A 16,155-nucleotide genomic window follows, 5' to 3' on the forward strand; every position below is an offset into this window, starting at 1 on the left:
CCCTCCTCGCGGCCGGCCGCGCCCCACGACCACGCCGCGGCATCCCTCAATGCTCAGGACCGGGACGGCACTGGGGCCACCGGGGGCGGCTGGAACCTGTAGCGTCTGGCAGGGCCTCCCATTCATGCAGCTAAGACCCTCCCCTCCTGCCCAGGGAGAGGGCGGGGCAGAGAGGGCCGTCAGCACGGGTGACACTACCGGGACCGTCGAGGAAATCTCATGGAAGTAGTTCCACGGCCGCCCCGCCACGCGCCAGGGCCTGGCTGCTGTCTGCCCCCCAGGGCTGGGTCGGGTCTGTTTGGTGACTCCCAGGCTGCAGCTTCCACCCCAGTGAAACAGAGGCTGTGTCCAAAAACAGAAGAGCAGCCGGTAGGATGCTGGGGACCAGGGCTGGGGGTCTCAGCCACCCTGGTGGTGCAGAGAGGAAGGATGCGACTGTTTTTGGCTTTAATATCCACAATGGAAAGAAAAAAAAAAGTTGTACAGTATTTTTCCTGTAAAGGTTATTATTCTACATAGAACAAAAAGAAAAAGGCGGGTCGGAGACCGCAGACCCGCCCCGGACCAGCCCTGAGGTTGGAGAACTGAGTGCAATTTCTCCCGTGGGTTTCGTTTAGCATTGATCGTAGGGGCCTTAGCAGTTCGAGGCTGTCTGTCTTCACACTAGCACTGATGGGAGCTGCGTGATTCCAACTTTTAACTTGAATTTTGTAGAGACAAGAAAAAAGAACTCTTGCTGTTGATACAAGTTTGTAGTTAATTTAACATTTGAGTTTTTCTCTATTGGTTATGCGTGTGGCTTTATAGGGGTTTTTTCTTTTTTTTCTTTTTTTTTTCCAGTTTGTTTCATTATTTTGTTTGGGATGCTTCTCTGCTGGTGCAGCCCATCCACACTTGGTTCTTTTTTTCTCAAACATCCCCCCTTCCTGGAGCCAACGAGGCCACCGAAGCCCAGTGCAGGGCCTCACCTGGTAGACACCTGGCCAGAGGCTCTGTGGCCCGCAGGGACCAGGGGCTGATCCAGTCCCCAGTGAGGGCAGGCTGCCTGAGGCCCCTCCTGTCCACCTTCTCTGCAGTCCAGGCCACCAGTCGGTGTCAGGTTGGGCCGCAGGGAGAGAACAGGCCCAACGGGAGATGGAGGGGTGGGCTAGAGGCTATTTCCAAAGCCCCCTCCCCAGAGGTCTCCAAGGGGAGCCTGACCCAGCCAGGGGGCAGTGGTTTACTTTTTTCTTTCTTTCTTTTGTTTGTCCTCTTGGCTGCCCACAGCCGGAGAGCCAGGACCATCTGAACTGGCGAGGGAGCGGGGAGGGAGGAACGGTCAGAAGGTGTACCCTGTTCACCAGGAAATAAGTTCTTCTCTAAACTGCCCCACCAGAGCCTCCTGAATCCTGTGGGCACCATGTGCTGCTGCTGAGCATGCGCCCAGACTCCGACCTGCCGCAGAACCGACTGGTGTGTCTGTGCAAGGAGTTTTGTAAAGGAAAAAAAAACACACAAAACATTTTTCAATGTAGCAAAATCAAACAAAAAAAAAAAAAGAAAAAGAAAAAGAAAAAAGAAGATGCCGACAGTGCGAAGTCTAGCCTTTTGTAACCTTCATATTGCACACTAGGACTATAAGCCATTGCTAGCTCATTTTGAATTTTAATGTGTAATTTTTGTTTTATTTTCTTTCTGTGGGGAAAATAATGCTTGATCCACCAATGCTCTTTTTAATGTTTTATAACTATGTATGTGTATATATATAAATATAAAATAATATGTATGCACATATGTGTGTATATATCTATATGTATATACATATATAGATATATAGAGATATATAGAGGTTTTGAGACAAAAAATGCAGAACGTGAAAACCGAACTGAACAGCGTGTGCTCTGATTACTTGAATCTGGTCTCCTCGGCACCTGGTTATTAAGAACTGAATATTTTTCCACTTGAATTTAGTGCTATTAGAAATTTAATATATGTGTTTTATTTATTTGATTTTTTTTTTTTTTTTTTTTGCATGACTGATGCAAGGTTTGACATTTTCACTCAATAAAAACTGGAAAAAAAAATATCTACCAAGTTATCTTTTATTTTTAAAATCACCCCCAAGCGGCTGGCCATGACCCAGCTGTGTGGAGTGGCACAAACACGGCCGGGCTCCAAGCACCAGTGGAGGGTGGGGAGGAAGGAGCTGGTCACCCTTCAACCCTGGCAGGAAGGAGGGACAGACCAGTTTTGCCCTTGGGCATCGGGCCAGGTTCTCCCAGGTTGCTGGGAAGAGATGGTGGGGGGCTCAGGCCCTGCCCAATGGGAAGGGTGGCCTCCTCCCCCCAGCCCTGCCTGAACCCCTGCTGGAGGCTCAGGAGCCACCCGCAGCACATGTGGTACTGAAGCGTCGGGTGTCAGGCAAAGCTCCGAGGCCTGCCCAGGACCCCCAGCCCAGCCCACCCCTCCTCTCCCAGCCAGGGCTACTGGGCCAGCACTTGGCAGGGCCACCTTTCTGCCTCCTCCTGCGGCTCCTTCCTCCTCCTTCCTGCAGGGACCTGCCCAGGCTGGGAACGGCGCGTACCCGGATCCGATCCGGATGCTGGCGTGGCTCCTGCTTGAAGCACACAGTGGCAGAGCCAGAGGGGGCTGCTTCCTGGGTCTGTGGCCACCAGCCCAGAGCCTGAGCTGCCGGCCCTGGTGGCGTGATGACTGGGACCCCCTCAGCAACGCAGTGGGCCTGGGGCTCCTGCCAGGCCTGGCTCAGAGCTCAGGCGGCCACCTCGTGGGCCCTGACACTTCCACCTGGTGATCTGCTTCTCGTGACACCTCATCATCTGCATCATCGTGCCCTGAGCTGAGCTCCGGGTGGCCGGAGCTTCCAGGGCCTCAGGAGGGCACGTGTGTGGGGCCCCCATCTTCTTCCACGCCAAGGACCATCTCACCGGCTGGTCACACCCGACATGGGGGATGTCACATCCACTTTCCTGACGAGGAACGGGTAGACCTAGGCGCTAGAAAGGTGAGGTCCTTGGCACACTGAGCCTGGTACACGTGGCACCGCCGACCAGGGCCTGGGGACGCAGGGCAGCAGCCCCTCCCCTCAGCGCGGGGGTCTGGGTGGCTCCCAGTGCCGGCTCCGTGTCATTTTCCAGTACAAAAGCCTCTTCCTAACCCAGCCCAGAGCGAGGGCTGTTCCCTTTCTTCTCTCCTCCTGGAATGCAGCCCACAGGCTATTTACATAAATATGTTTGTAACAGACATGAAAATATATACTTTTTTCAGTCTTATTAAAATGTTCAAGTTGGAACTCGCCTATTGTTTGTGGATATCTCGATTCTGTTAAATAAAACAGTGACTAATTTATGGGATAAAACACAAGTTCAACAAATTAAAACCATTATTGGAGCTTCACAGGCCCTGGTGGGCTGAGCAGCCTCCCGTGGGGCCTGAGGGGAGGCAGGGAGCCAAGCTGCGACCGCGCTGGTGGGCTGGAGGGCGGTGGTGCCACCACGGCCTCCCTCTGGGAAGCGGAGCAGGGCCCACAGGGTTGCCTGGGGCCCGGGGGAGGGAGGACAAGGACTCAGGGCAGTTTGCTGACCTTGGCCAGACCCCAAAACTGCCCCCTCCACACCTGCCTGCGCCTGGAAGGACCTCGGCACACGGTGGATGGGGCCCAGCCTAGCCAAGGGTAGGACCAGCTTCCAAGCCTGCCCAGACCCAGCCACTGCTCCGAGTCCCAACTCTGAGCTCAGAAGAGCCTCAGGGGAGGGACCAGGATTCTGCACACAGGCCAACCCATTGCTCCAAGTCCCAACTCTGCCCTGAGCGGCAGAGAAGTGCCCACACACCCCCATCAGGCACTTGTGCCCACTCTGAGACCGCGTTCCACCCCCACTCCCAGGAGCAGGGAGGGGGCCTGCTGCTGCGGGTGGCGCCCCACCCAGGGGTGGGGAATGGGCCCAGGCCCCACCACGCTCCCTATGGCTTGTTGGACTCAGTAGGAAATGCAGTAAAACATGTTTTCATTCTGGGATTTAATTAGCTGTGGTGGTGCGATGCTCCTACACCCAAACTGGGGCAAACTCAAGAGTATTGTAACCTCTTGGAAGGAGCCAGAACCAGCTGCACAAGCTCACGGCTGAGTTCAGTGGCCTGCCCACCTCCCACAGACCTGGCCCGACTGGGCTACCAGTGCTTGAGTCACCCACAGGGCCCAGGCCTTGCTCCCCCCGCCCCCCGCCTGGACACACAGCAACAATATATCCAGGCTACTGGCCAAAGGCAGGTTGTCCCTCCAGTGTTGAGACGTAGCCCTGGCCTTACGGGTAGCCTTGGCCCAGGGCCAAGGCACAGGGGTGGGGGACAAAGGACTGCTGCCCCAAGCCTCAGGTCAGGCCCGCAGGGAGCAGGGCCTCCAACAAGGACCCTCAAAATGGGGACCTCACCTGCTGGGAATAAACAGAAGCCAGGCCTGTGCCACCCTTGCTGGGAGGAGCTGCCCCACCCTCCGGGGCAGGTCAGACAGGAAGCAGCCCCCAGTAGGCCCACACCAGGGCAAGCAGCAGCCAAACCCAGCTGTGTGGCCTCCCATAAGCCCCACGCCACTGGAGCGAGACACCGGTTCCCACTGGAGCACCTCCCTCAGCCCTGCCAGAGCTCCCCGAGGCTGGCTGCCACCCCCTGGGACGACAGGGCATCCCTGGAATTGCTGGCTGGGGTGGGAGGAGGGGCCTGAATGTCAAAGGAGCATTTAAAACCATGGCCCTGTCACTTTAAGGAAGGTCCTTCTGGCACTTGTCATGGAGCAAGGAAAGGCTCCAGGCATTCTCTTTACAATAAACCTCATCTCTTCTAGAACATGAACTTTAAAGTGCTCAATGAAAGGAAACTATTAAGGTTGGTTCATGATTCAGGTTAAGTCACCCCACGATGCTGGACGAGAGCTCACTCGGTTTGCAGCAGAGCACGCCCGGTGCCGCAGTCAGGCCGCCGTGGGCGGCGCGGGCAGGGCCCGGGAGCGTGTGCCAGTGGGGGCGTGCAGTGGGCGGCGGCCACACAGCGCCCTGGATGTGTCTGCTGAGTCGCTCCCTTGGGCAGGTGGTGGCCAGCCCCAGGCTGAGGGACACCTGTGCAGGCCAAAAGAGAGGGGCAAGAAGAGCGGCCAAGCCCCTCCTGCCAGACAGGAGGGTCAGGGCCAGGGCGACTGAGCGCGGCTGGGGTTCCCCCAGGTGAGCACTCACCTGTGGCTGCCCTGCCCACGCCTGCCCTGTCTGGAGCCTCCCACCTCTCCTCTGGGTGCCTTGGCAGGAACCAGTTTAAACAAACAGATGAAGAAACACTAGGAATGAAGTGAACTCCTGAGGATGGGGCTCAGACCCCCCGAGAAAGGCTCCTACCCGCACCCATCTCCCCTCTTGGGCTCTGGACACAGGCAGAGGCAATCACCCAAAGGAGAGGGAGGGGTCTGGGGCCAGGCCAGAGAACCAGCCCCTCAGTGCTCCTGGCTAGGCCGAAGCGGGGTAGGTGGGGGGGGCCTTCTAGAAAATTCTTCCACGTGGGTGTGAAGGCTCCAAAGGACAAAACACAATTCACTTTTCAGTAAGACAAGCAAGTCCCACAAAACTGAAAAGGAGCCTCCCATTTTTATCGAGAGAGATGGGGAGAGAACGAGAGACGAGGTAAGCACCAGGGGAAGATGGAAGGGGCTTCTTCGACTCTGTTCCTTTCTATACTGATTGGCTTTTCTAAACATCTGAGATCTACTCCCACAATAGGGAAAAAGACCAACATGTCTGGGTACAAACTCAGCATCCCCTTTCCCTGGCCCAGACTGCTTCATCCCCCCCGGGGGTTCCCGGGACATGGGCTGCAGGACAGAGGGGTGGTGGCCCCGGCCCTGGTGGCCCCGGCTCCTCGGGCTTTCCTGAGGGAGGGGGCAGCGTCCAGGCTACTGAGGCCTACAGCAAGCCCCAGACGCCACCTCACCACCTGGCGCCACACATGCCAAGGGAGAGCCCTGCCCAAGGTAGAACCAGGCAGGCATCCGAGGGGCTGGGAGAGACCTTGGGGTCCGGGCAAGCCCGTCCAGGCAGAGGTCAGGACAGCCGACCTGCGGCCTCCGAGTGCTGGGGGCTGGTTCTTTCCTAAAAGACACTTTATAAAAATACATTGTAATTGAGTTTAATAATCTTCTCCCTTCCAGAAAGGGCCTGACAGGCGCTGCCTGCTGCTCACTTCTGCCCCATTCCAAATATTTTTACCTTATTTGGATGAAATGCATTATTTTTCTAATGAAAGGCTTTTTTTTCAAAGGGCTGTTTTCCCTCCGTCCAGCAGCTGCCTTTATTAGGCAGCACTCACGCCGTTTTGGGGAGGGGTTTTTCTCTCCCTGAATTCACGCCAGACTCTCTGTCCTCAAAAGCCGAACTCGGTGCTCAGGACCTACAGGGGCCAAAGGCCTCCGGGCCCCAGGTTTCCGTCTCTTTCTCCTCCGTGCTTGAGTCCCAAAGACCCGCAAGCCTGCTGACCCCCAGGTTGGAGAAAACTCGTCCTCTGAGGCCGCTGCTGCCCCCGCCTCAGGGATAGCAAAGCCCCGGGGAACCACCCCCCTCCCGTGGCCCCAGATCTCGAGGGAGAGACGGAGGCGGGGAGGCCCCAGGCATGGCTTTGCTTCCACTGCGCCAACCCGACAGCTCTGGCCTCATTGCATCCCAGTGTATGTGGCCTCTGGTCTCTTTCTGGTCTCACAGGAGGAGGAAACTCTGGAAAGCTACAGATGACAATAAATGGTCACCAAACTAAAGAGGGTCGTGACTCCCCAGTAACCGACCTGCCCAGGATCAAGGGGTTTCCATCTGCCTTGGTGGGATCGTGGCACAGCAGGTCTGAGGGCGAGAAACCCTTAGTCACCAGCCCCCAAGCCTGGGACCTGGCCCGGCCCACCTCCCTCTGCGGGCCCATCTCAGGTCTGCCCACCCCGCTCCTGGACGGACACGGGGACTCCTTGAGGGACCTGGGAGAGCAGGGTCCCCTCATCCAGGTGAGGCTGGGGTGCAGGAGAACAGCTGCAGTGGCAACTCTGAACCTGGGCTCCACTGTCCCTAGGGAACATGTGACTGGAAAAGCGGACCACAGCAGTGTCATGGGAGATCATGAGCATGGAAGACACACCAGCAGGCCAGAAACCAGACCAGTGGCTGCACACTCAGGAGGGGCAGGACGGGCCAAGTTACGGTGGCCTGACCTCAGAGGCCCTCGGGCCAGACTCGGGACGGGGAGAATCGGGCTGGGAGGGAGGATGTCTTCTGGGATGAAACAGCCCCAACACTACGTCTCCCAGCCCCGCTGGCCATGTCCCCGTCCCTCCCCAGGGCAAGAGCAAGCTATGACCAGGAGGCCTGCGAGGCCATTCAGAGGGGACACTGCGGTGGCAGCCATTGCCTGGCGCATCCTATCTGCAAAGCTGTTGTGTCAACACAAGGCACAGGGACATTCCTGTGCCCACATCCCCCAGGACACATTGGGGCTTGAGGGAGCAAAGTGGCCCTTGGAAGGAGCATCTGGCTATTTTTCTGATTTCAGCTAAATGTTCTGTGAAGATTAAAGAGAGACAGGGAGGGTGACAGCGAGAGGAGACAGCAGGAGAGAGAACAAGACGCGCTCTCCCTCCGGGGGAACATTCATCCATTTAAGGAAGGAGGCTCACTGCAGTCCGCGGCAGGTCTATATACAGTAACGTGGGTCCCTTCTCCTCCCGCAGACACTGGGACGAGGGAGGGACCCCTCCAGTCCTGGGTGAGCAGCTGTGGAACCTGCCTCAGGGAGGGCAGGCGCCGCGTCCGGCCACCCACAGGGCTTGCCTGGGCCCTTCCCACGTCCCCCAGGCCCTACCCAGGGTTCACCTGGTGGCGCCTTAGCGGAGACCCACCTGCAGGGTGAGGGTGCCAGGAGCAGACAGGGGCCACAGGCAGGAGTTAAATAGTGGCAACTTGTATTTATTACAATTATATACAGCCCTATCTCATATTCTGAAATCTATACATGATCAAACAGATGAACACGGTGTCTCGGTGGGAAGGACAGACGTGACTGCTGGGTGGGAAGCCCTGACGCCCGGCTCCTCCGTGGCCCCGAGACCCACGGCTCGCCACAGGCCTGGCTGAGCCACGACACGGCACGCAAGGGGGACAGAAGCGTGCTGTGGTCCCGGCGGTCTGGGAGGACGATGGGGCACGAAGGGGCTGGGGCTGGGGACAGGCACCCGAGGGCTGCCTCAGTCAGACGGGACCTGCTATGGGGACAGGGCTGGGCCGAGGGCGAGTGGGTCGAGGGAAGGAAGGAGGGAGTGCAGCTGCCCCGCACCGAGGCGGCAGGAGGCGACACTAGCTCTTGCCATGCACGGTGTCACACTAGGCAGGACGCTCAGCAAGCACACCCTGCACAAGACGTGTGTCCGGGCCGGGGGCTGGGTGGGGCTTGGGTGCACTCAGCCCGACTTGAGAGCAAGGCCGAGGCTGCCTGGCTTGGGGCTGGGCCGGGCCAGGTGGCACTCGGGACAGGCGCTGGGTGGACAGAAGCGCAACCCCCACACCGGGCCGGGGCCGGGGCCGCAGCGCAGCTGACGGTGCTGTCCCCTTCTTGGGCTCCATGCCACCCTCCCAGAGCCACAGGAGCAGGGCTGAGCCCTGTGCCTACGGGTGGGGCGACGCCCCTAGTCCCGCTCGCCCTCGGTGCTGGCGCCCTCGGGCCGCCGCAGCTTCTCCACCTGCTCGTTGATCTGCCCGTCCCCACCCCTCCGGTCCTCCCTCTGCACCCCCAGGCAGTCCTCCTCGTCCACGCGGCTCACGTCGTCGTCCTCGTCCTCCTCGCCCTGCACCTCCATCCTCACCTGGCCCTTGACGTCCACCACGCCCGCGCCTTCCTCCTGGGGGCCCAGCAGGTGGTAGGTGACCGTGGAGCCCTCGGGGCTGTGGCTCTCCTTCCCAGGTGAGGATGACGTGGACTCATTGCTGACGGGCGAGATGTCGCTGCTGCTGTGGTGGTTCACGGCCGCGGGGCTAGAAGGGGACGGTGACTTGACCGGGATCTGCCAGGAGGGGATCTTCGGGGCTGACGGTGATGGCGGGAACTGCCTCCTGGCAGAGGCGGCAGGAGAGGAGGGAGAAGACAGGTACAGGTTGGTGACAACATGCGGGACTCCCACCCCCCAGAGCCACACCTTCCCCGGCCCCCCGAGGATCAGCTCTAGGGAGCAGCACCCCTAGGGCCACCTCGCAGGGGACTGGACAGAGCCCTCTCTCCCCTCCCTTTGAGAACAAAGCCTCTTGGCCAGATGGAGGTTCTGTCTGCTGGGACAGATGCCCGCAGTGCCCTGCCTGTGCAGCCCGCAGGCCACCCTGCTCCAGCCAGTGCCCCCGGGCCCTCCCTGCCCTGGCGAAGCCCGCCTGCCTTGGCAGCTGCTGAACGGCCGGGCCTGGGGCTGCCACTCCCTGCAGCCTGCTCCCTCCTGACCCTCAGGCCTGCCCCCGTCTCCACCCAGTGGCCAGCAGAAGGAGAAGGCAGGGAGCCCTGGCCACTGGCCGGGGTCAGAGACATCGGAACCAAAGGGCGACGTCAGTGCACTCTGCTAGACAATCTCTCAGCTCAAAGTTTTACAGGGGACGGCCAGCTCTCCCTTCCGCTCTTGTGTTCCCGGGCCCTGGGCCAGCAGCCAGCCCAGACCAAAGCCAATTCCAGGAGGGACCAGGGAGGTCGGGTCCGCTTGGCAACGGCTCAGAAATGAAGCTCTTTGGTGGACAAGCCCATCTCTGCCTGAGCCAAGAGGCCAAGCCCTGCCCCGTCCTGGGCTGCCACTGTCACGCAGCACTGGTCTCAGAAGCAGCTCTCCCACCTCAGACCTCATCTTGCTGAGCGCACAGCACAGGACGAGGCCCGCACTGTTCACCAGTGTCATCAACGCTAACAAGACAGGCCATCTGCAGGCCCCCTGGCTCCAGCGCTAGCTGGCAGCCTGCTCTCTGTCCCTGAGCTGCAAAGGCACTTATCGCCTCCACTTGGGAAAACAGAGGATTTCTCCTAGTGACAACCATCAGGCCCTCCCGTGAGCTCGGTCACAGCTCTTCTGAAGACACATTCTTTCCCTCAGGAAGGACCAGGAAGCGGGTGGCTTGGAAAATGGGGTCCTCCCACTGGGGCTACAGTAAGGACCTCTCCACATCCATGAGCCCGAGTGAACGGCCCACCTTGGGTGCCACCATCCTGCCTCACGTGGCCCCAACTAAATCCCAGGCCCAGCAGAGAAACACAAACGTCCCCAGCAAGGCCCACCTAGTGCACCGCTCAGTGAGAATGACCAACCATCTGCCTGGGTTCCCAGGATGCAGAGGTTCCTGGCCACTGGACTTTCCATTTTAAAATCAGGTCAACGGGCCGGCCCAGTGGCGCACTGCTACAGTGCGCCGCTTGGGAGTGTGGCGGCGCTCCCGCCGAGGGTTCGGATCCCACATACAGACCGGCCGCTCACTGGCTGAGCGAGGTGCGGGCGCGACACTGAGGGTTGCGATCCCGTTGCCGGTCACGAAAAAAGACAAAAAGGAAAAAAATAAAAAAATAAAAAATAAATAAAATCAGGTCAAGCTGGTTACCCTACATCCAGGGCTGCACTGGTGACAATGTCACTGCAGAGGGAGAGCAAGGAAGCTGCGGGAGGGGGGGGCACTGGTTCCACCTCTGCCTTCAACCACAGAACTCTTCTAACTAAGTGGGCACAAAGACCCCTGGCCTTCTGTAGGGACCTTCTGTGGGCCAGAGCTGTCACTGAGAGGTCACCTGGGGCTCAGGAGGAGGAGCAGGTGGCCCTGTCTGGAGCCCCTGTTTCAGGGTGAGCCAAACTGAGATGTCCTCTGCTCAAAGGGCCCTGCTTCTTGGCTCCAGCTGTCTTTGACCAGATCTTGACAGGTCTGGGGAACTGTTTGTATTTCAAAACTCTGTCGGTGCCATAGACTGTCACCCTGGAGTGGGGAGGGAGCCTACTGGTGAGAAAAAGTAGAAGCTGAAAGAAAAGTTCCCCTAACTCAGTGCCTCAGGAACACAGCTCAGTCGGGGGCTGAACAGAGGGGGGCCTTGGGGACACGTGCCCCTTCTGCTCCCTTGGCTGAGGCCAGACCCAGAGCAGAGTCCTGAGCCTGCTTGCCTACCGATTTAAAAGAAGCCCTTTCAGGGAGTTAATTTCCGACTTGAGTTCGTTGATATTCTGGGACTCGAGGATCCAGTTGGTAGACGTGGTGGCCTGAAAGTCAAATCACAGGGAACACAGATGAGAGCGGCCCTCCCCGGCCCGTGGCAGGAGGGGCTGCAGGAGGACCTCCTCCCCGCGGTGCGTCGGGTAGCATGTGGGCTCGTCCTTCGACCTCCATCGCTGCGTGTGTTTGAAATGACCATTAAAACAGAAACCCATAAAGTGAATGCACACCACCTCCACAACAGCTGCTTCCTCCACAAGGAGTCACCCCCACACACAAGCGAACTCAGAGGCTGAGAGGAGCCAGCTACCCGGACACTGGCAGGAACCTGGGCCTGTCACCTGGAAGCCACCTGGGAGTGTCAGGGAGGCTGGCAGCAGCTGAGCGCCCATCTGGCCCATGTCAGGCTTCTTCCCTCAACGCTGCTCCAAGACCTCTGGCTCCCAGCTCCCTGAGGTCAGGTCATCAGCGGCTCCGCGGGGCCACGGAGGACCTCCCCGGTCTCTGCCTCGCTGTCTGCAAAGACACCTGTGGCCATGCCACCCATTCCCAGAATTCTTTTGGGATGACTGAAGGCTCAGCAGAAAGAAGCCATCCATTGAACTTGACTTCGATTCCTTTCCAAAGTGACGGAGACCAGCCACGGTCACCTCTGACAAACACCTTTCCCCTTAGAATTTGACACTGTTTTCCAAATAAACTTGAGAGAGCCACCCTTTGCTTTTGGTAAATCCTGTAGGAATGGATGGGGAAGAGGACAGCCAACATAGCAGTCCCCCCGTGGCAGCAGCCGGTGGCCGAGGAAGTGTTGCAGGGCCAGAGCCACCAGCCCAGAGGCCTCCTAGGGCTGTCTTTACGCACACAGATTAACAGGGTGGCGCTCTCACTGTCCCGACACTGCGACCACCAGGCTGTAAGGAGACAGTCTTGGTTGTTCCCTGCCAGTCTGCTGCAGCTCACTGGGCACCTTTGTCGGGAGAAGCCCCTAGAAAGGGGCCGCAGGTCTCGGGAAGCAAAAGCCAGCAGTCTGGGCACAGATGCACACCCAGCCGCTGCCCTCACACACGTCCCCTCAGCGACTCCACTCCAGACCCCCAGACAACAAGGACCCCAGAGCCCCTGTTCTGGTTTCTCTAAGACCTCAAAAGCTACAGCAGCAGCCCATTAACAAGGGAGCAATTTCCACTCACCAGCCAACAAAGGACTCAGATTTCCAAACGCATATGATGCCAGATGCCAGGATTTAGAAATAAAATCTGACATCTGGGGCTTTTTAGCCAGTCTCTTTAAAAAACAGTTGTAGAAAACTCACAGTCTTCAGTTTTATGTAGGTTTTTTAATTACTTAAAGCTCTTCTTTTTAATTTTTTACAGTGTTCCAGTAGGAGTTTGGAAGGCAGATATAAAAACTTACATTACAGCTGACAAAACACAGCTCTGAGTCTTTGGTTTATGGGGTAACCGAAGTCCTCACACATATGGGTTTGTGTGAGGGCCAGTGGGCCCCGCTTCAGTGCAGGCCGGGGGCAGGTGGGGGCCTGGCAGAAAAACAAACTCGGGACACTCCTAGAGGCCACTCTCCACCATCGAGCACGCTCCCGGGCCCCGCCCCTTCTTAAAATGCAACATGTGGTCTTACTCTTAATGCGTTAGGTCTGGAAACAGTTTTCCAATTTCCAGAATGGCTTCTGGCCATTGGAAGTCCACCAATGCAAAAGATAATAGAGGAGATCGGGGCAGGGGCCACCACCTGGCCTTCCCGGCTGCTTTATGGGCCAGAAGCCCACAGGGACACAGGCTTGAAGACCGGAGTGGCCTTCTGAGGAGGAAGCCCTCCGTGTGCAGGATGGATATCTGGGGAGGGGCTTCTCAGGGACCCTCTTCACAAGAGGCACCCCACATTCCATCAGAAATGTGAGGATTCCCATTTCACTGATTTTTGCAAATGAAAGAGATTTGAGCATGGGCTCAATCTAGCGTGCTGGGGTATGGCTTCCCCAGGCCAGCAACTTGGCGTGGGGTCCTTTAGATATCGGGCTGCATGGAATCTGCCAGAAAGCAGCATCCACCCGCCACACGGCTCCAGGAGGAGACAGAGAGTGGAGGCCACTGGGTACCTGGAGCCACTGGACCATTGTCTCCTGGGCCGTCTGTCCAAGACAGTGCCTCAGGGATACCTCCTGTCACACTTCCACAGAATCCAGGGCCTACAGTCCCAGGAGCTGGCTGGAGCCAGGCACCTTCTAAGCATGTCAATAGCCCAATGAAGTAGGGACTGTTATAGCTCCATTTGACAGTGGAGGAAGATACAGAGAGGTTACGCAACTCGCCTGTGGTCACACAGCTAGCAAGTGGCAGAGCCAGGATTTTAACCCGGGTGGTCAGATCCTAGAATCAGATACTCCCAGGACAGCTTCTAGTTTGGGCAGTGGAGCATGGAAGCTGCCTCAGTCAGTCACAGCTGGTTCTCCCTTTAGGGTCAGCTGAACCCGTGGTGAAACCTGGGTTGAGAAGCTGCCCACTGCAGTGAGGTTAGCCCAGTGCCCAGGACAGGGCGGGAGCTGGCATGCTTCTCTCCTTTCTGTGCCCTGGAATCCCTCTTGGCAGTGCCATGACCTGCCACCTAACTGCAGGTGGAGGCCATCCCATGTCTACATAGACAGCTTCCAGAGCTCAGGAATGTGGCTGCCACAAGAGGTCCACAGGCAGAGGGTGGCTTTTGCTCCCTGTTGGGAGATGATGCAGAGACAGAAAGAATGCTCAGTTGTTAAATGCCACACCAAAAACACAGTGATTCCCTCCTTTCTAAGGGCAGAGCGGCCCTGCTGTGTAACCATGGCAGATGGGAGACCAAGTCAGACCCACAGAAGGCAGCAAGACAAGCAGGAGGGACTGGAGTGAGGAGCTGTGCAGGGCACCCTGGGCCTGAGGGAGCCAGGTGCAAGGACAAGTACCTTGGCGGAAGCCAGCTCGTGGGCAAGCTCCTGCACCTTCTGCTGCTGCTGGATCAGCAGCTCCTGCACTGAGGCCAGAGTCGTCTGCAACTGAGTCACTGGAGGAAGAAAGCAGAGGCATCTGTTAAACTGATAGGGACACACTGCCCCTTCCCTTGGTCCACACACCTACAAGCTACCCCTTCCCGCTGCATCTAATTTATCTGCAGATGCCCCCCGCAATCCATATAATTTATCTGCACCCCGGGTAATCTACCTGCACTGTATCTAACCTCTAGCATTTCTATTTATCTTTCTACTGTGTACTTGTCTATGGTCAACAGTATATCCATCCGAAACCTCTCCTCTCTAATTATATCTGCTTATGGTCTTGGCTCTCCCAGCCTCTACGATGCCTACATCACTCATCTCATGGGCCGCATAGTGTCCTTGTGCAACTCACAGAAGGCTCCCATCCTGGGAGAGGTACGGCCCAGGTCCCTGCTGTGTTCAGGAGTGGTTAAACTTCAAATCCCAGTTCCTACTGCTCCTTCCTACCCTCCCACCCAACCTCAGGCTGCCCACTGAGCTCCCATGCCACATGCCCTGCCAAGGCTTTCGTGCCATCAGTGTCAGGCTCCCAGGAGCAGTTGCCAGCAGGATGGATGAGCCAGAGGACTTCTGAGGGCTTCACGAATGTGCCCCAGACAGACACAGACCCCTGCCTGGGACAAGTGGCTCTCTTGCTTGCCTCAGGATTTCAGATTCAGAGCCTCCGTCTAGTAAACAAGTTTATAAAGGAGAAAGCCACCTCTGGCGCGACAGGTCCCAGCTAATCTGGGCCATCATTGGGGCACCGGGTAATGAACGCGAGCCCTGTGGAGTCGATAACAGAGGAGGTGGCTGGGGTCCTGGGAGCCACAGTAATTACAGACTCTCTTGACCCTGTGTTGGATTCTTAGAGGGAAGGGGGAAAATAACTGAAAACCCCCCTGAAAACCTCATAGAAGCAGAAATTAAAAATGAACTTTACAGCCCTTAGAAAGGCTGTCATTTTATTCCCCTTATTAATATTCTGAGGTTGGGAGCCTTTCCGTAAAAACATAATTAATTGAGGCCGCGCCGACAGTAAACAAGCAATTTCAAATTAAACCGAAATGACGGCGGCTTCATTTGCAAATGTGAACAGATTCTCAGAGCAGATAAATGAAGTCACCACATAAAGTGGAGATGGAGGAGAGGGGAGGGGGCAGAGAAGGGGGTGCTTGGAGAAGGCTTTGAGGGGTGACTTGATGGAGTCATTAATCTTTACCTGTCTGGGCCACGCTGCCACTCAGCTCGGAGAGACTGGCCTCCATCCGCTCCAGCTGCTTCCTGTCCTCTCGGCCACCCAGGATGAGGGGGAGCAGGTATTTCTATGAAAATCAGGATGGGTGTAAGAAATGGGTAACAATCTCTCAGATTCCACTGCCCAGCTTTCTCTCTGTCAGCCCCGGGTTTTGGAAACCCTAAGCAAGCACCAAACAAGGTACATGAAAAAGTTGTGAGACCAGGATTAGAACCAGGTTAAAATTCTGCCTTAGTAAAGACAGGATCAGGAGGGAATACGAACAAGAAAAATCAATCTGATCTGCTGTGATGAGAACTTTTCTTGTTCTTTTATCTACTTAATGATGCTATAATATTTCAGTGACAAAAAATTTTAATTCCCCTTTAAAAGATGTAAGATAAAAATATAGAAGGATGTACAAGAAATTGACAGCACTGGGGGCTCAGGGAGGAGCGGTGGGGAGCTTTTCACTGTACACTTTTCTGGATCTTTAATATTCTGAGCCCTAGGAGTGAATGGCCCATTCAGAAACAAATGAGTAAACCTAAATAAACAAAAAATTACTCAAGAAAGTGGAGGAAGATCAACAACAAGCTTTCTGGGAGTCATCATTCTTTTTCCAGGGGATGTCAGAGGGGTACTCCGAGGCTGTTGGAAGCGGTCACCTCAGT

The 16,155-nt window shown here is 56.8% G+C and overlaps 1 protein-coding gene across 2 annotated transcripts in view; it reads right to left on the minus strand.

Moving 5' to 3' along the window:
* Window positions 1–8,585: 8,585 nt before the first annotated feature.
* PEX14 (peroxisomal biogenesis factor 14) overlaps window positions 8,586–16,155 on the minus strand; it is a 136,062-nt gene continuing 128,492 nt past the window's right edge. For both annotated transcript variants that reach the window (XM_008568810.1, XM_008568809.1), the window contains exons 6-9: window positions 15,467–15,569; window positions 14,176–14,273; window positions 11,178–11,269; window positions 8,586–9,116 (exon numbers count right to left, since the gene is read on the minus strand). In XM_008568810.1, the coding sequence (XP_008567032.1) occupies window positions 8,693–9,116; window positions 11,178–11,269; window positions 14,176–14,273; window positions 15,467–15,569 (717 nt within the window). In that variant the 3' untranslated portion in view covers window positions 8,586–8,692. The remainder of the gene's footprint in view (window positions 9,117–11,177; window positions 11,270–14,175; window positions 14,274–15,466; window positions 15,570–16,155) is intronic.

This window comes from Galeopterus variegatus, unplaced genomic scaffold (assembly GCF_000696425.1).
Source record: "Galeopterus variegatus unplaced genomic scaffold, G_variegatus-3.0.2 Scaffold445, whole genome shotgun sequence".
Taxonomy (NCBI): Eukaryota; Metazoa; Chordata; class Mammalia; order Dermoptera; family Cynocephalidae; genus Galeopterus; species Galeopterus variegatus.